Source organism: Rhincodon typus, chromosome 19, assembly GCF_021869965.1.
Source record: "Rhincodon typus isolate 14 chromosome 19, sRhiTyp1.1, whole genome shotgun sequence".
In the NCBI taxonomy this organism is placed as follows: domain Eukaryota; kingdom Metazoa; phylum Chordata; class Chondrichthyes; order Orectolobiformes; family Rhincodontidae; genus Rhincodon; species Rhincodon typus.
In genome coordinates, this window is record NC_063350.1 from 55,242,078 (window position 1) to 55,261,984 (window position 19,907).

At 42.4% G+C, this 19,907-nt stretch overlaps 1 protein-coding gene across 2 annotated transcripts in view; it reads left to right on the forward strand.

The window, feature by feature from the left end:
* rae1 (ribonucleic acid export 1) overlaps window positions 1–7,648 on the forward strand; it is a 32,706-nt gene extending 25,058 nt beyond the window's left edge. The window contains exons 12-14 of one of the 2 annotated variants that reach the window (XM_048608215.1): window positions 763–848; window positions 6,396–6,438; window positions 7,444–7,648. In XM_048608215.1, the coding sequence (XP_048464172.1) occupies window positions 763–848; window positions 6,396–6,423 (114 nt within the window). In that variant the 3' untranslated portion in view covers window positions 6,424–6,438; window positions 7,444–7,648. The remainder of the gene's footprint in view (window positions 1–762; window positions 849–6,395; window positions 6,439–7,443) is intronic. The other variant, XM_020512295.2, reaches the window with a different exon arrangement.
* The last annotated feature ends 12,259 nt before the right edge of the window (window positions 7,649–19,907 follow it).

Below are 19,907 nucleotides of genomic sequence, written 5' to 3' on the forward strand. Positions count from 1 at the left end.
ACATATAACTTGATTCCTGCTGTGAGAAATGTGAACTGGACAACCAGAGATGTGCCAAGCACCTGCACCTTCTAACCTACCCCCCCACCAAATTGGTGAATTTTAATCCAAACTGGGAATAACATTATGAATTTCAAAAGTGGTGTGCGGGCCCAAAACTCTTCTCAGCACATTTTGCATTTACAGAAGTTGGAGGCAATATCATGTCTGATTTAGTGTCCTTCATAATATTTAGTCAGAAGGATTAAGTCCAAACTGTGTCTTGATGTCGTTTTAGTCTTTTGTTAATCCCTGATTAGGACTAATTTAAAAAAAAAACATATTATTTTCCATAATTTAATTTATACTTCAACTTGTGGTGGCATCATATATTAATCTCATTAGTGCACAATATGGGAATAGATTGCTAGCTGAGATCTTGAGTTGTTGCTCTTGAAGCACAGAGTGTGGTTGTACTGTTTAATGCTAAGGTAGACTCAATTAAATAGAGCATTATCCCTTTAAAATTCAAGAAATGCTCAGATAAGCCCTGTAGCATGTGGTCTGAAAAGACAAATCTGTGGACAGTTACTAGGTGATTGCATAACAGAATTCCCACAGGTGGACACATGTTTGCAAATCCCTGGCTTCTGTTGTTGATAAAGTGAGGGAAGAGGTTAATATAATGTCATAGCTGTGACCAGAGATTGTGCTTGTATTTTGACTTTGCCGTCACTAGAATTTAATTGGTCACAAAAAACATTTGAGCGTTTTTTTTTTCAGGGTCATGAATATTTCAACCCACAGAAGAAGAATTACATCTTCCTGCGTAATGCTGCAGAAGAGCTGAAACCCAGGAACAAGAAAGGGTGAGTACCACAGGTAGGCTTACTGCAGGCAGTGAGCTAATTCCTGATCATCCAGATGGAGGGGTGGAGTTACTGCCATGTCCAGTAGTGGGTGGAGTTAGTGTTCTGTCTGATTCCACGCATCCCTCGTCCCATATTTATCTTTTCTGCAATTGTTGCACTAAAATGAGCAAAGAGGCAAGTCAGCCAGGCCGCTACTTATTACCAGATCAAATACAAATCAGGAAAGCTACTTAGATTACTTGAGTTCATTCATCCAGATGTGAAACCTCTCAGTGCCCTCAAATTAAATCACGTCTTTAAGCCCATGAACATTTAAATTGTTTCCTACTTTGTTGTATTCAGATTTTGAGAATCAACAAGTTTGGAAAATTCGTGCTGCTGTTAGCTCATTGACAGTTAAATATTCAAAGTACCAAGGTCTGTTCGAATCGGCAACTTAAGATATTTGTTAGTCCATGGGAACATGAGTTTCAGTATCCTTGGTGCATGTGACTGACAATCTTTGACATTATGACAACATTTGACTGAGTATGGCAGGTTTTAAGTTGGTGGGAATTGGGGATGTTGGGAGAGAGAATCTTCACTCTCATACCTAGCACGAAGGAAAATGGTTGCGATGCTCGATGCCTAAGATATTATTACAGCAGTTTCTCAGGGCTGTGTCCTGGACAATGAAACAGTCCATACCCACATGAAGTAAGATGTGAGCATCCAGGCTTGGGCTAATTGGTGGCAAGTAAAATTTGTGCCATCAGGTGACACGTAGTGAGAGTCTAACCACCTCCCCTTGATTCTTGTTGTTAAATCCCTTACTATATGGGGACTGGCATTGACTGGTAAATGAACTGGACCAGCCACAGTAATATAAGAATAGTGAGTTACTCACCTCTGAACCCCCAAAGCCATTTCCCCACCATGAGGCACCAGTCAGAAATGTAATGGAATATTCTTAACTCATGTGGATGAGCATAGCTTCAATAATACTTGAAGAACTCTTGCCATCCAGGACAAAGCAGTACATTTCATCAGCATCCCATGTACCATCTTAAATATTCACTCCCTCCCACTGGCAGATACACAGTGGCAGCACTGTGTGCAACCTGCAAATGCACTATAGCAATTTGTCAACTCTCCTTCAACAGCACTTTCTAAACCAAACATCTTTACCATGTAGAAAGACAAGGCCAGCAAATACATGGGAACACCACACCAGCAAGTTTCCCTCCAAGCCACACACTATCCAAACTTGGAAATATATAGTTATTTCTTCACTGTTGCTGGGTCCAACTACTGGAATTCCCTACCTAAGAGTAGTATGGTGCACCTAAGTCACATGGGCCACAATGATTTAAGCAGTGGCTCACCACATCACCTGTTATCCATTGGGAGCCATTGGGAATGACCAATAAATGCTGGCCATGCCTATGATGGTGCCATTCTATGAATGAAGATTTTAGATATAAACACTTGCATTTATATGTTTTTTTTATTCATCCATGTTAGCGTCACCTTCTAGGCCAGCATTTATTACTCATCTCTAATTGATTGAGGGCAATTAAAAGTTAACCACATTGTCATGGGTATGGAGTCACATGTTGGCCAGAACTGGTAAAGACGGCAAATTTATTTCCCTAAAGTCAGAAATCACATGACACTGGGTTATAGTCCACCGGGTTGATTTGAAATCACAAGCTTTCGGAGCATTTCACCTGAAGAAGGAGCAGTGCTCCGAAAGCTTGTGATTTCAAATAAACCTGTTGGACGAGAACCTGTTGTTGTGTGATTTCTGACTTATCCACTCCCATCCAACACCGGCATCTCTATGTCATGTGTTCACTAAAAGAGATTAGTGAACCAGATGAGTCTTTCCAACAATTAACAATGGTTCACAACCACCATTAGACTCTTAATTTGATTTTTAAAAAGAAATCTGGAATTTCGATTCTACCGTCTGCCATAGCAGGATATGAACTTGGATCTCCAGAATATTACCAGGGTCTCTGGATTAATAGTCTAGCGATAATACCACAAGGCCACTCCTCCCCTTCTACATTTCAGTTATCCTAGGGCATCTTAGCAATACTGCATTGAATGCATTTTTGAACTGTAGTCACTGCTGCAATGTAGGGAAACATTCAGTTTGTGTACAGCAAGCTCCCTTAAACAGTAATGGGGTAAAGACCAGATAACGTGATGTTGGTCAGAAGATAATTATTGACATGGATACGAGGAGAACTCCTGCTCCTCTTCAGAATAGCTTGAGATACTTTACTCCCCCAGAAAGGGTAGAGGTGATCTTGGGGTTTTCAGGGACCAATGGACTCTGCAGGGGCTGCAGTGTATCATCGCCCAATAACACTTTTCATTTTTAGAATTATAGTGTGGAAAAAGGCCATTTGGCCCAACAAGTCTGTACCAACCCTCTGAAGAGCACCCCTCCCAGTACCCAAAAGTCTGCATTTACTATGTTTAGTTCACCAAACATGCACATCCCTGGACATAAGTATGTTCATCACCTTCCTGTGATGAACCTCTGTATCTTAGTCAAAAAAAAACCCAGAGAACTGCAGATGCTGGAAATCAGAAACAAAAATTGAAATTGCTGGAAAACATCAGCAGGATTGGCAGTTTTGAAGAAGAGTCACTGGACCCAAAACATTAACTCTGTTCATCTCTGCATAGATGCTGCCAGACCTTCTGAGATTTTCCAGCAATTTGTGGTTTGGGCTTTATATCCTAGCACTGGTAGAATGTGGATATGTATTTGTGCCCAGGTGCTGTTTTCAGTTCTAGTGATTTGCATGTGGAATGGTCTCCAATCCTTGGTGTAAAATTTATGGTGTAAGCATTTTATGAAACTGGGACTGTTCTCAAGAATTGATATTTCTTTCCTATTTTACTTCAATTGTTTTGTAAATGTTTTTGTTGGAACAGTAAATGCATGCCCTCATTGGAGTAAACTGACAATGAAACGTTAGAGACTACTGATGTGATGGAATTCAAGATGTGAACCCAGAATATTTGTTTCATGACTGCATGAGGGTTTCCCCCTGCAGTTCATCTGTGACACTGACACGTGCACGCAAGAAAGGGTCTGGGTCTAATTTCTCCCATATCAGTGGCCTCGTCTCGGCTGTGGTGGTAGTGTTAGAGATGAGGTTGAAACACTGCAGTTAACGCTGCAGCTAGGGCCTGGGAGACGGGATTGCAATTAGCACTCACCAGAGCGTGGCCTCATCGGCTAAATAATCAGTCAATCTGAATGGTCAGTGTCCAAAGCAGCCAACCTGGAGCATAGCTCATCCTGATCAATAGAACAATCGATAATGATTGCTATTGTTCTAAACAACGGATTCATCAGACAAGTAGAACACACCAGGTTCCCAGTTCTTCCTTTCTTACGTAGCTTGTTGAATGGTTCTGTTTCTGCCTAGGAGTTGTAAGATTCTGCCGACTCCACGTCTGGCTGGAGCATGGGGCACGTAGTGCCTCTACATTATTTTTACCCCCTCAAGGCCCTTCCAAACAGCCTCCCCTGATGATAGGAGCTTTCCCCAGCCCTCTTCCTCAATTGTAGCTTTCCCTATGACAGTCAGGGATAGGACGTGAGACTTGCCACCTCCACAGCTCCTGAACTCCTCCTCCAGTGATGCTAATCTCCATACTTCCCAAACCGAATCAATAAGTAAGCCAGACACTTCCAGTGCCACACAGAGGCTCAGTGCAGCATCAAGTAAATTTCAACTACCCCTAGTCTGGAAGAGCATAATGCTGACATGCTTCTTCATTTTAGACCAATATGAAACTTGTTTGTTAATTATTGTAGTTGGAGACAGAATGTGTCAATTTTCTATTACCATATGGTAATGTAGCCTCGTGACTGTAGTAGTGGTCTGGTAACCCTGAATTAATGAGCTTAAATCTATCACCCTTAGTTTGTGAAATAGCATTCTATAAATCTGGCTGTTTGTGGATTAAAATACAGTAATTGTCACAAATGCTGCTGATTTGCTGGGAAAACGCCTTCAGTCCAATCTGGCACTTTACTGGCCTACATGTGACCTAGTCCAACATTCTTAATGGAGTCAAGCCACTCAGGGATGGGCAGTGACTGTTATATTACCATATACAAGCAAAAGAAATGCAACACCTCACAGAATGTTACTCAACAGCCTTTGCAGACAGTGCTGATACACACATCATAGATGTATAATGTTTGGAAGTCCATCATAAAACATAAGTGGAAGCAGAAAACCTGCAGGTCGTGATCAAAGGTGTCCTGTGTTTTAAATTACAAGGTGACATTGGACACATGTTGTGTCATGCTCCAGTTGCTACTTAAGAAGAAATGGATGTATTGTTGGAAGGAACGGAGACATAGGCCTGGATTTTGCCAATTTTTGTGCACCCCACCATCAGGACTGGGTAGTCGGGACCTTTCATTAAAAATCTACCCAAGTATCAGGCCAAGAAAGGAGGGAAACTTGATCTGAAAAACAACCCACTTCAGGCCCCGGCTTTTGTGTGATATCAACCTGGAAGGCAAATGTGAGTTTGGTGTTGTTTAAACCCAGCTCCGTGGATCTGTCTCTGTTTCTCTTCTCTGGTGAGCAGGACAGGGGGCCTAGTCTGTTTCTCTCACCTTTTTTTCTTTTGGAAATCCATGTTTAATCTGCCACAGCTGGTCTCAGGCAGGAGCTGAGGGATTTTTGCTGAAAGTGGGCGGGGAGAGGCTCACAAGAACTCTGATGCTTTTTGAAGTGTTAGAAATAAGAGGTATTTTTACTCCAGAGATAGTAGGAACTGCCGATGCTGGAGAATCTGAGATAACAAGGTGTAGAGCTGGATGAACACAGCAGGCCAAGCAGCATCAGAGGAGCAGGAATGCTGACGTTTTGGGCCTAGACCCCTCCTCAGAAGTATTTTTACTCCAATAGAAATGGGAAGGTTTGGAAATGTTTAGCACATCAGTCAGCATCTGTACAGACAGAAACCAGGGTCATCTGTCACTTTGTCAGAATTGGGAATTGATGTCTTTGGGCCTTCCCCAGAGATTAAGGATGTGTGTGTTGGTTAGGGTCAACTAGGATTAACTACCCGGGCTGCTGAGTAATAGTTACGCAGTTAGCACACTGCACATAGAATCTTGTCACCTTAAGAATCAACATTTGTTTTTATTCATTCACGGGATGAGGGTGTTGCTGGTTAGGCCAGAGTTTATTACTCATTCTTAGCCCAGAGGTCATTACCTGTATGCCTTCAGGTGAAGGGGAGACAAATACATGTCTTGATAGTTCCCTGTGATAGTAGCAGTGGCCAGATAACTGAAATTAATGTGGTTAAATCTATCATCCTTAATCAGTGAAATAGGAGTCAAATAACCAGGCTGCTTGTGGACTAGTACTACAGTTCTCATTAGATCTGCTAAGTCTTCCCAGCCTCGATTATTCCCCCTGCGCCATCTCCAAACTCCTGACACTCATGGTTCAAACATCTAAAGTGAGTCACCATTTTAACAGTTTGATTTTTTTTTTTCTTCAAAAGACGTGCAGTTGGTGATATCCGTTCTTGAGTTGAAGAATGCACAGTAAGTATGCTGTACCATCTTTCTGTGCCACAGAACCAGACACTGCTCTGATCTCCCACCTGGCACAGCCACCACTGGCCCAGCACCTCTTTGGCCTTACTTTATTAGTCACCTGTGGGTCTTTTGAGCAAGTTCTACAGGGGTTTCACAGCTGTCTGTCTTTACTGGTGTTGGAGATACCTAATAGTGTCAATATTACTATGGCCAAGTCCACTTCACACCTGGCACGGTAAAAATTCAAAGCACCTTTTACTGCACCCATCATTTTTTTCCAATTTAAAACAGCTCACTCCTCTTTAGAGACTGTTTTCTACCTCTTTACTATCCTTGAGCAATTTAAATGAAGCTAAATAAATACTTATAAGAAAAGACAGACTTGCATCAATATAGCAACTTTCATAACAACCTGCTGTAAATCTAATAAGTGACTGTTGAAGCATCATTACTAATGTAATGCAGGAAATGTGAAAGACACAGCAATAGAAGAATATGCTAGTGGATTGACCTGGAGTAAAGAGTGGGAGGAAGTCTGTGAGGAACATAAATCTGTTAGGCTGAGTGGAGTCTTCCTGTGCTGTACATGCTTCAACGTTACTGGACATGTTCATTCAAAGATTACAGGGAGATTGGGAAAATGCCATCCCTATGCAACTGGACAATCTCAAACTTGCATTGGACATTTAAATACAACAAGAGATAATCAGGGTGAAGCTCTTTTTTTGCATTTCTCCCACTCTATTGAATTCAATCCTCTTCAGAGATTAAGGAAAATTTCTATGTAACCTGCGCTGAAGTTACCTTGACAAAGTTTGGAAGTATATGCAGAACAGATTCACTCCTCTTAACATTGACTGTAATCAATGCCATCCCTAGCCTTGAAGAGCATAATGCTGACATGCAGTGTTCATTTTAGCTCAGCAAAAGAGGTTTGTCCCCAAAGACTGGGGAAAAGGATCAGCTAATGGCTCGATCTAATACTGTTGTTTTCATTTCCTCCTTTTTCAGGATTTGAACATGCAATTTTGGTGATTTTTCGAAACCACTTCAGAGACAGAGCCATCAGAGAAAGACGTTTTAACTCGTGGAGCCATAGCTACAGCTGCTGCCTTGATCTGTGTTGCTCTTGCTGTTTTCTTGGACCACACAGCATGCCTTGTATTAGATTATCCTGTTTCGTATATTTTCCCATAATAAAGTTTTCATTTAATTATTTTGGTTGTTTTTAAAATGTGAAAGACAGCAGGAAAGAGAATTCAGCTGTGCCTCAATATTGCCAAGACAATGCCAACCATTAGAGCAACAGCAGGTGTGCCCTCACACAGGTAACAGTGGCCAAGGATAACTGCTGCTGTGTTGTTTTCATAATCCAACATGAGGATGATCATGCTTGTTAATTAAAATGAGATAAAGGATCCAGACAGAACCTAGAGTTACATTTTACTTGCGAGGTTGGCACAATGGCAAACCTCCACCTTCAAATGATTTTTCTGTGGTTCGAATTAAAGCATTCACTCTGCAATGGTGGAACCTAGAATGTACAGATTTCACAACAAGAGGCATCCTAGCTAATTCTAGTCACCTGATTTCACAAGATACAGATAAAATGTATGGGCATGTGCCCATGTTGACTCACTCATTCAAAATGACTTTAAAGCCTTCCACTACAGCACCAAGTTGGTCTATACATAGTGATAGAATCCTACAGCACAGAAACAGACCCTTCAGTTCAACCAGTCAATGCCCAACATAATCCCAAATTAAACTAGTCTCACCTGCCTGCTCCTGGCCCATATCCCTCCAAAAAACTTGAAGTAGCAAGAGTTAATCGTACTGATGCCATGATGCAATTGTTACTTTGGTGCTTCACTGATGCCAAGTTGCCAGATATTGTGATGCAGATGTCTCGTGGAACTGTGGTGAAATTTAATCAACTTTTCCTCATGTTTCTAAAAATGCTCAAGGTTATAGATTTCTGACCTTGTGCCTGTAATGTTGGTCCACTGCTGAAGTTTTGCTTTCGCAAACTTGATGTCTTCTGCACTAACCTAAATTTGACCATTGTTTCATATGCAGTGTATTTCTCTGCTTATGTACTGCAGGAACATTCAATGAGCTGCAATTGTGGATGTAGGGAAGAGACAGTTTGGCAGTTTAGGTGTGGGCAGTTATGTTGTCTTGGAACAAATGCAAATGAGATGAGAGCATTGCAGAGAACATGCAGAGCTTGATGCTTTCAGTTACAAGACAATAAACAGTGATTCATCATGACAGTCAAATACCAAGAATATTGTTTGTTTAGCTGCCAAACACTTTGCTAATAATACAGGACCTCTGGATGAGAAAAAGAAATTCATTTGTGTTGTATCTTTCACATCATGGGAATATCCCAAAATGCTTTTATTGTCAATTGAATACTTTAAAAAAGTTGTCATTGTTTAATGTAGGAGGTGGTGCAGCAAAGTCCCAGTTTCAGTAACAAGATAATGATTGCATTTTTTTTTCCCACTCAAGATTGGTGGTTTGGGGGAAAATAGTATTCGGCTGGGCACTAAAGAGAATGTCCCCGCTCTTCATTGAAAGGTAGTCCAAGATCTTTTATATCTGCCTGCCCTATCAGGTAGGAGCTTTGTTTAATATCTGAAAGATGACATCTCCAACAATGATGGTTTGCAGCTCTCAATATATTATCTCAGACTATCCCTGCTGGACCTTAGACTTCACAGCGACATGTCCCGATACAGCAAGATGCTTACACTGGAAAAGCAGTGTTTCTAATGGCTGAAGGATTAATGAGTAAGGGCACAATATTAAGATTGACAAATTAATCAGATGTAGTATGACAAAAAACCTTTTAGGCTAGGATTTGGAATGCACTGCTTGCTATGGTGGCAGGTGCAGGTTGGCTATTTGCTTTCAGTAGGAAGTGGATAGTTGATACTTGAAGGGGAAAAACATGACAAAGGTATGGGAATGTCAAGGGGAATGGGCTAACTGGATTGCTCTCCAAAATAGCCAGCATTGATTTGATGGGCTAAATGGCCTCCATTAGTGTTGTTCAATGTGATGATGGTAGGGTGCCTTTTAAAGGTATGACACTAGGTGGCAACCTAACATAGAATTTGCCATTTGATAAGATTCAGTTAAAACTGCAAATGTGTAAATATGCATCATTAGATTACATCTCTGAGAGAAACCATTGACATAGGCACACTCCCCATCTGAATTAAAGTTCAAAGAGAAATATCGAATAAAATTATTTGCACAGCGGTGTTTTTACTGAGTTGCTGCACTTACATATAACATGAGTGCTGTGGGGGGAAAATAAGCATTACTGCTGTGTAGCAGCAGTTTGGGGGTCACAAAAAAAATTAAAAAGACATATCTAGGGGACTTAAAATCTCCTAAGTTCAGGGGACTGACTCTGAGCTGTCCTGGCCACAGCCAGTGTCCTGAAAAAAAAAGGATAGAATAAAAGTTCAAAGACACAGAGCCAATTTGGGAATCCTCAGGCAAAAGAACTGCCTTCTACGCCTTACAGGCTCCCAGCTTCCTTCTAGTTCCTACAACTCTTTTCATGATCATGTTATTTTCCAAAAATATGTCTTTTGCATTAACTGCAGGAAAATAATCATTCACAGCCTTTGATAACAGAACTCTACCATGAGCTGCGAAACAGAACTGCAAGGAGAGAGGATGGGTCAACAGAAAGGAAGCAGAGATTGAGAGAAATGGAGCATTTTTGGACTATGATTAGTAGACTGCCACCAGATTTGAGGCCTTGATTATTTTCTAATCTATTTAAATGTCTTCAACAGAGACTAATGTATTTCAGTTGGCTGCCAATCCAAACTAATTGGGAATGTAAGTTGTGAGGAGGAAACAGAGAAATATTTGCCTTAGAAGCAACACAGTAAAGATTCACAGGATTGGTCTCTGGGACAAGCGAGTTTTCCTGTGATGAAGAGGCTGAATAAATTGGGCCCATATTCTCTGGCGTTTTGAGAACGAGAGGTCATCTTATTGAAGCATGCAGGATCATGAAGGGACGTGAGGGGGACACTGAAGATTAGGCTTCCATTAAGGACTGAGATAAGGAGAAATTTCTTATCTAAAGGCTTATCCTCAGAGGGTTATTGGATGCTGTGCTATTGAACATACTTAGAGCTGAGATAGACAGATCATTAGTTTTACACAGACTTGAGGGATACAGGGAGTGGGCAGGAAATGGAACCGAGGTAGATCAGTCATAAGAACATAAGAAATAGGAGCAGGCATAGGCCATTTTGTCCCTTGAGCCTGATCTCTTCGTAGACTTAGCTCCACTTATCCACTCGCACTCCATAACCCTTAATTCCTTCACTGTTCAAAAATCTATCTATCTTTGCCTTAAAATCATTCAACAAGATAGCCTCAACTGCTTCACTGCACAGGGAAGTCCACAGATTCACAACCCTTTGGGTGAAGAAGTTCCTCCTCAACTCAGTCCTAAATTTGCTGCCCTTTATTTTGAGGCTATGCCCCCTATTTATAGTTTCACGTGCCAGTCATAATCATATTGATTGACAGAGCAAGTTGGAGCAGGCTTGTGATCTGCTCTCGTTTTCTAGAAGAGGAGTAATATTCTTAAATTTCTCCTTTAGAGTTGTGTAGGTTGGCCATTAGTTATGCTCTTTCCCACAAGAGGAATGGTGGCTCAGTGGTTAGCACTGCTGCCTTGCAGCACCAGGAACCACAGTTCAATTCCCAGCCTTGGGTGGCTATCTGTGTGGAGTTTGCACATTCTCCCCATGTCTGCATGGGTTTGCTCTGGTTTCCTGCCACGGTCCAAAGATGTGCAGGTTAGGTAGATTGGCTGTGCTAAATTACCTGTAGTGTCCAGGGATGTGTGGGTTAGCTATTGGAAATGCAAATGCAGGGTTACAGGGATAGCATAGGTGAGTGAGTCTGGTTGGGATGCTTGTCAGAGAGTTGGTGTGGATTTGTTGGGCTGAATCATCTGTCCCCACACTGTAGGGATTCTATAAGGAAGCATTCTCTGTATCAAAGTTGTCCAGAATGTTACAAATCTCTATTAGGTCACCCATTAATCTTCCTCAAGGGAGAAAAGACCCAGTTTGCTAATCCTTTTGGTGATGTGTATACCTACACATTTCTGACATCATCCTGGTAAATCTCTGCACCATGTAGGGACTCTCCTATATTGTTTCTATAAAATAGTGGCCAGAACTGAAGACATTTTTCTAAGTGTGGTCTAACCAAGGTTTGATATAGATTTAGCATAATTATTTTATTTTCCAATTCTATGCCTCTTGAAGTGAAGCATTGTTCTTTTTTTAAAGGGCTTGCTAATTTTCGGTGCAACTTTTAGTGATTTGTACTCTAAGATCCCTTTGTTCCTCTTCTCCCACTAACATTCCAAGCATTCAGTGTCCTTATTTTTCCTACCAAACATACTACCTCTGTTGAATCAGAAATAGTAGGAACTGCAGATGCTGGAGAATCCGAGACAACAAGGTGCAGGGCTGGATGAACACAGCAGGCCAAGCAGCATCATAGGAGCAGAAAGGCTGACGTTTCGGGCCTAGACCCTTCATGTCTTTTGAACTTCATTTCCTAATTACATGGTCATTCTGTAAATGTATTAATATTCTCCTGTGAATTTTGCAACCTTCTTCTATCCACCTAAATTGGTATCATCTGCAAATTTAGAAATGATGGTTCTAGATTCCAAATTCCAGAAGGTGAATGATCATTAGAAGTGACCCTCACACTGATCTTTGGAGCGCTCATCTTTCCTCAACGCGTTGCATCCAGGAATATCCATGACCAATGCTTTGAGCCCAGTCACCATTATTGCCACATCATATCCTGCTACTGCATTTCCCTTGGAATCTGACCTCCCAAAATGCTCTTGACACACACATTACCATGACCTCTACCATGGATCCTGAGTCGACCCCTGCTGGAACAGGCACCAAACCCTGAAGTGTTGGCACCTATCTGATCCCACTCCGACCATCCAGCCAATGAACCAACCACTCTCAGCCTCCTTGGAGTCTAGGTTACCATGGCAAATACACTTCACATGTTCACTGCAGCCTGTGGATAGTAATGGCAGATGCTCCCAAGTTATTTCCATCACATCCTGACCAGGAATCTCCCACTCTTACCACCTGCTGTCGGTATGTGTCAGGAAAATTTACAAGTTGATACTCAACATTGTGAATGCTTCTTTCTTTGCCAAGTAGTCCTGGTGTGGGACTTGAATCAGGAATGCCTGGCTCAGAGGCAGGGACAATACCCTCTGTGACACAAGACCGCTCTTTTCATTATTAATTCAAGCAATGTAGAATCTCTGACTGGCCAGTATGTATTGCCTGTCCCTAACTGCCCAGAAGAGTCTGTCAACCACATTGCTATGGGTCTGGAATAGGCCAGACCAGGTAAGAATGGCAGTTTCCTTCCGTAATGGACATTACGGGTGGGATTTTTCTTACAGTAAGCAATGAATTCATGGTCATTGGACTCTTAATTCCAGATTTTTACTGAATTCAAATTGCATCATCTGCCGTGATGGAAATCAAATCCAGGTCCCCAGAACTTTACCTGAATGTCTGGATTAACAGTCCAGCGATAATACCACTAGGCCGTCACCTCCCCTTTAGCTCTGCTTTTTGTGTACAGGACATACCTGGGCAATTTTCCACATTGTTGAGTAGATGCCAGTGTTGTAACTACATTTGAACAGCTTGGCTAGGGGTGCGGCAAGTTCTGGAGGAAAATCTACTGTACCATTGCCAGAATGTTGTCAGTGCCCATTCACTTTTGTTATGATCCAAGCTAAACAAGTCAGATCCCAGACTGCGACCTAGTTTCATGGATCATTTTTTGTTTGTTTGGTTTTTAATGAGGTGGTCTCTTGCAAAAGCACAAACAAGTAATGCTGCCAGTTTGGATTTAACAATAAAATAGAGATTTATTAACTAAAAGACGTGAAGATAAAACAGAATAAACCAGCTTGTTTACATATAACACAAACGCAAATATTTCTAAACACATTATAGAAATATAACCCCATTAATCCTAAAAGCCCCTTTTTAGTGTACTCACACCAGAGAGAATTTCTCTCTCTATCACCTCCAAAGGGTTTAATATAACTGGTTTCACCTCTGAGTGTTGTCAAACTGCTAACATCTTTCTGGAATCTTCTCAGCTTAAACTTTCTTAGCTTCAAAGAAGCCCTTCTGGCTTTTACAAACCCTTCTGATGCGGATCGTTTACTAAACTCTTTACACTGAGGTAACCTATTTTTATCAATTTTAATGAGAGTTGGGGGCAGAGGGGAGTGCAGTGGCCATCATTAAGCAGAAGGTGCTGGGGAAACTGAATGGTCTGAAGGTGGATAAATCACCCGGACCAGATGGACTACACCCCAGAGTTCTGAAGGAAATAGCTGAGGAGATTGTAGAGGCATTGCTGCTGATCTTTCAGGAACCATTGGAGCCAGGAAGGGTGCCAGAGGTCTGGAAAATGCCTAATGTAATACTGCTGTTTAACAAAGGAGGGAGGCAGAAAACAGGAAACTATAGGCCAATTAGCTTGACCTCGGTCTTGATAAGGTTTTAGAGTCCATTATTCTGAATGAGATTATGGAGTACTTGGAAAAATAGGGCTGAGTCAGCATAGCTTCATCAAGGGAGGTCATGCCTGACAAATCTGTTAGAATTCTTTGAGTAAGTAACAAGCAAGTTAGATAAAGGTGAGCCAGTGGATGTGGTCTATTTGAATTTCCAAGGTGCTGCACAAGAGGTTGCTAAATAAGATAAGACCCCATGGTATTAGGGGCAAGGTACTGGCATAGTTAGAGGATTGGCTGACTGGCAGAAGGCAGAGGGTGGGGGTAAAGGGGTCTTTTGCAGGATGGCAGCCAGTGACTAGTGGAGTTTTACAGGGGTCAGTGTTGGGACTGCAACTATTTCATGTTATACATTAACGCTCTGGACGAAGGAACTCAGCGCATTGTTGCTAAGTTTACAGACGATACAAAAAGAGGTAGAGGGACAGGTAGTGAATGAAGAGATGGGGAGACTGCAGAAGGACTTGGACAGGCTAGGAGAGTGGGCAAAGAAGTGGCAGATGGAATACAATGTGGAAAGTGTGAGGTCATGCACTTCAGTAGGAAGAACACAGGCTTTGACTATTTTCTAAATGGGGAAAGGCTTCAGAAATCTGAAGGACAAAGGGACTTAGTCCTAGTTCAGGATTCTCAGGTCAACATGCAGGTTCAGTTGGCGGTTAGGAAGGCAAATGTAATGTCAGCATTCCATTTCATGGGAGCTCGAATATAAGAGTAGAGATGGATTGTTGAAGCTGCTCAAGGCTCTGGACAGACTGCATTTGGAATACTATGAGCTGTTCGGGCCTATATTTAAGGAAGGATATGCTGGCATTGGAGGGGGTCCAGAGGAGGTTTACAAGAATGATTCCAGGGATGGAGGGCTTGTCATATGAGCAGCAGCTGAGGATTCTGGGTTTGTACTAGATAGAGGTTAGAAGGGGATCTGATTGAAAATTAAAGAGGACTGAGAGGCCTGGATAGAGTGGACACAGGGAAGATGTTTTCATTAGTAGGTGAGACTAAAACCAGAGGGCACAGCCTCAGAGTGGAATGACGACACTTTAGAACTGAGATGAGGAAGAATTTCTTCAGCCAGAGAATGGTGAATCTGTGGAACTCATTGCTGCAGAAGGCTGTGGAGGCCAAATCATTGAGTGTATTTAAGATGAGATAGATAGGTTCTTGATTGGTAAGGGGATCAAGGATTACAGGGAGAAGGCAGAAGAATGGGATTGAGAAACATATCAGCTTTGATCAAATGGCAGACCTGGTTGATGAGCTGAATGGTCTAATTCTGTTCCTATATCTTATGGTCTTAAAATATCTTCTCCTTTTCACAGAAGAAACTACATTATACATTCAGTTTCAGTCAAGACCCAGCGGAACCCATCTGGTTCACTAATGTCCTTTAAGGAAGGAAAATGCCGTCCTTACCTGGTCTGGCCTACATATGACTCCAGACCCACATCAATGTGGTTGACTCTTAGCTGCCTTCTGAGTAATTAGGGATGGGCAATAAATACTGAGCGACACCCTCATCCCATGAAAGAATAAAAAATGAACTTTCTCAAACTGGGACTTAAAAACTTCTTTTCACCCTAAGCCCAAATGAGATCCAGAATCTTCTATCTGAAAGCATAACGCATGGCACTTGTAAACTTTCCAAAAATAAACAAAAAGCTATTAACTTCCAAACTTCCTCTTGAGACTTTTTTTTACAAAACAAATCACTATGTCTGCAGAAACACTTGCAACTTAATCATTAAACGCTGTCGGACACAAAGAAAACCCAAAAAAATGCTGGAAATCACAGCAGGTCAGACAGCATCCATGGAGAGAGAGCAAGCTAATGTTTAAGAGTCTAGATGACTCCTCATCAGAACTTCATCAGAGTCATGTAGACTGGAAACATTAGCTTGCTCTCTCTCCACGGATGCTGCCTGGCCCGCTGTGATCTCCAGCATTTTTTGTTTTCAGAACAGATTCGAGCATCTGCAGTAATTTGCTCCTATACAGAAAACCGACGTGCCCCTGGTTCAAACTCAAAAATCAAAAATTGTGATATCAAAATATGTATATAATTCTCACTCCTTACATCACACTTTGCAGTATCCAGTGTCCTTAGCCTTTGCTTGATATGACCTGCAGTGAATCAAATTGGTTGAAATCTGGGAGCTCAGATCATTGGGATCTCAGAGGAAGACCAAGATGGATCATCCAACCACGACCTCTGCCTGAAGATGGTTTCAAATGCCTTGTCTTTTGCACGAATGTGCTGGGCTCTCCCAGATTGAAGATGGGATATTTGTGGAGTTTATCAGCTGTTTAACTATCCATCACCTTTCACAAGTGAATGTGCCGCAGTTGCAGAGCTTATGTCTAAACAGAAACTTCTGGAAAAAGTCAGCAGGTTTGGTAGCATCTGTGGAGAGAAATCAGAGTTAACTTTTCACGACCGGTGACCCTTCCTCAGAATGATTTCTGTTTTTTTTCTGATTTGCAGCATCTGTAGTTCTTTCAGTTTTCTCAGCTTGTATCTGATCCTTTGGTTGTGGGCTTACTTAATCCTAACTATTACTGTTACTGCTGTTTGGCAGAGAAGTTGGTCTATGCTGTAGTTTCATAGGTTGACACCTCATGTACCTGACTATTACTTAATCTAGTTCTCGCCGTCTCTCCCAATACTTAGTGCACTTTTCTCATTCTTCTAATGCTACAGTCTTGCTCCCATTCTCCTGCCAAGCTGGTTCTCACCGTCCCCATAAGCACTACCCCATGAGGAAAATGGTCACCTTTCTGTTTAGTTGACATCCATCTGGCCCCTTCTCCTCAGAGCTAGTCCGAATGTCCCCGGACTGTAAAACTCACCCTTTGCACCATTTCTGGTTTCAGCATTTTATAACCTTGCTGCCTATAAATTGGCTTCAAAATGGCCAATTTTTTTGCAATTCATTGACAAGAAGCTCTTTGGGGTGCTGTGAGGAGGTGCTGTATAAATATATTAATCTTTGTGATAAGCGTCTCAGTACAGAATGGAAAGCCATTTGGCTCATCTTACTCTTTTGTTTGTTGTTCCCTTCACTGTCACATCTACAAGCTCACACACATGGACATGCTCGCACACACACATGCTCACTCACACACACGCGCACACACACATGCTCACCCACAGCACACACACACACGCGCACACGCGCGCGCGCGCACACACACACACACACACACACACACACACACACACTCTCTCCCTCTCACACACGTCTCCTGTATTGACCATAATGTGTAGAGTTTGACAATGGATTAATGGTTGAATCTGACTGATTAGAAACGTTGAATGAATAGTCTGAGCTAAGCAGTTTATCTCCCAGGACAGAGGTGATGCAATTGGAGTAGAAAGGTCCAGTCTTTCTGCTGACACACTTGTGATCAGTTGGACAATTGCAGGAGATTAGCGCTCTACTGGGCAGACAAAAGCCAGTGTAACTTTCCCTTCTGCACACTGTCACACCATGTCATATTTTTGAATCATAGAATCCCTACAGCTTGGAAGCAGGCCATTTGGCCCATCAACTCTACACCAACCCTCTGAAGAGCATCCCAACCAAACCTACTCTGCTGCCCTATCCCTGTAACTCTGCATTTCCCATGGCTAAATGGCCCACCTAGCCTACACATTCCTGCACACTATGGGCAATTTAGCATTACCAATCCACTCTAACCTGCACATCTTTAGACTGTGGGAGGAAACTGGAGCACCCGGAGGAAACCCACGCAGACACGGGGAGAACGTGCAAACTCCAAACAGTTGCCCGAGGGTGGAATTGAACCCAGGTCCCTGGCGCTAACCACTGTGCCTCCCTTTGGGTTATATTTGGTACATTTTTAGTGTTAGCTCCAACATACCTGGTAACAACTGCTGACTCATGTCCCTCATAAACCTGTTCATTAATCTTTTTTCAGTCAAATGTCTGGAGCTTTCCCAATGCAAATGACCACAATGGTGTTGATGTTTCAGATTTTCCGATCTCACGCCCCTGACGCAAACGATGGTATGTTCAAGTCCTACAGCACAGACTCAGGCACAGAGTCATGGTTGATACTTCAGTCAAGTCCTGAGGAAGTGCTGCACTCCCACAGTGATAACTTTAGACCAGAGGTTAAACCAATGTCCTCTTGGTGGACAGAAAGATCCCATGGCACTATTTGGAAAAAGCAGTGAACAAATCCCTCGGTGCCACAGCCAATATTTATCACTCAATCAACATCATAAAAGTAGGTTTTTGTAGTTTGCCATTTGTGGAATCTTGCAGTGCACAAATTAGCATCTGTGTTTGCCAACATGCCAACAGTGACTACAGAATGTGTACACTGGTATTGAACATAGGAACCTAGGAGCAGGAGTAGGCCATATGACCTTTTGAATCTGCTCTACCATTCAAGAAGGTCATGGTTGATTTGGTTACTGTCTCCACTCCATTTTACCCACCCATAACCCTAGCCTTACCTGTCTACCAAACCTCAGTCTAAGTCAGCCTTGAGTAAGTTTAAAGACCCCAGCTCCACTGCCTCCTGGGAAAGAGAATTGCACACTATAATGCCCCCCAGAGAGAAAACAAATTCTCCTTAATGGTACCTTAAATGGGGAACCACCTACTCTGAAACTATCTCCCATAGTTTTAATCTCCAGTCCACTTGCGATCTCATGTTCCATTAAGATCATCTCTCATTCTTCTAAACTTCAATAGATAAAGGACTGACCTGTCCAACCTTATTTCATCAGATAAGCTGTATATCCCAGAGATGAGCTAAGTGAATTCTGTCAGAGCTGCTTCTAAGGCAGTTATATCCTTTTTAGGATACTGTGCCCAGTACTCAGACTGGTTTAACCAAAGCCCTGACAGCGGTAGGAAAACTTACCTGCTTTTACATACCATTTCCCTTGCAATTAAAAACAAAATTCTATTTGCCTTCCTAATGACTTGCTGTACTAACTTTGTGATTTACGTACCAGGACACCCAGATCCCACTGTATCACCAAATTCTGCAATCTCTCTCCACATAAACAAAATATGGTTCTGTTTTTCAATACTTCCTGTCCAAATGGACAAGTTCACATTTATTTATGTTATATTCCATCCATCACTTTTGTGCCCACTCGCCCAATCTGTACGTATCGCTTTGCTGACTGTTTGACCTAATTCAGGTTATCTCCCCTTATCCACCTCACTGATAATGTTTGGAAATCATTGTGCCACTCAAATAGTTGGCATTTGACAACCTGAAAAGGGCACATTTATCCTTCCTCGCAGTTTTCTGTTAGCAAGCCAATCCCTTACCAATATGTTCCCTCTTACACCGACCTTGTGCAATAGCCTTTGATGTGTGTCTTGCAACCAGGAAAAACTGAGTGCAAATACAAATACTTGTTACACTAACAGAGAGAGAGGCCTGCACTATCAGATAGAGAGGCCTGCACTATCACAGAGAGAGGCTTGCAATACACAAAGACAGACCTACACTGCCAGAGAAAGGCCTGCACTGTCAGAGAGAGAGGGGCCTGCACTGTTACAGACAGAGGGATGCACTGTCAGATAATGAGGGCTACACTGCCAGAGAGAGGGGCCTGCACTGTCACAGAGAGAGGCCTGCACTGCCAGAGAATGGCGTGCACTGTCACAGAGAGAGAGAAGCCTGCACTGCCAGAGAGAGAGAGAGGCCTGCACTGTCAGAGAGTGGCCTGCACTGCCAGAGAGAGAGGCCTGCACTGTCACAGGGAGAAGCCTGCACTGTCAGAGAGTGGCCTACACTGTCACAGAGAGAGAGAGGCCTGCACTGTCACAGAGAGAGAGAG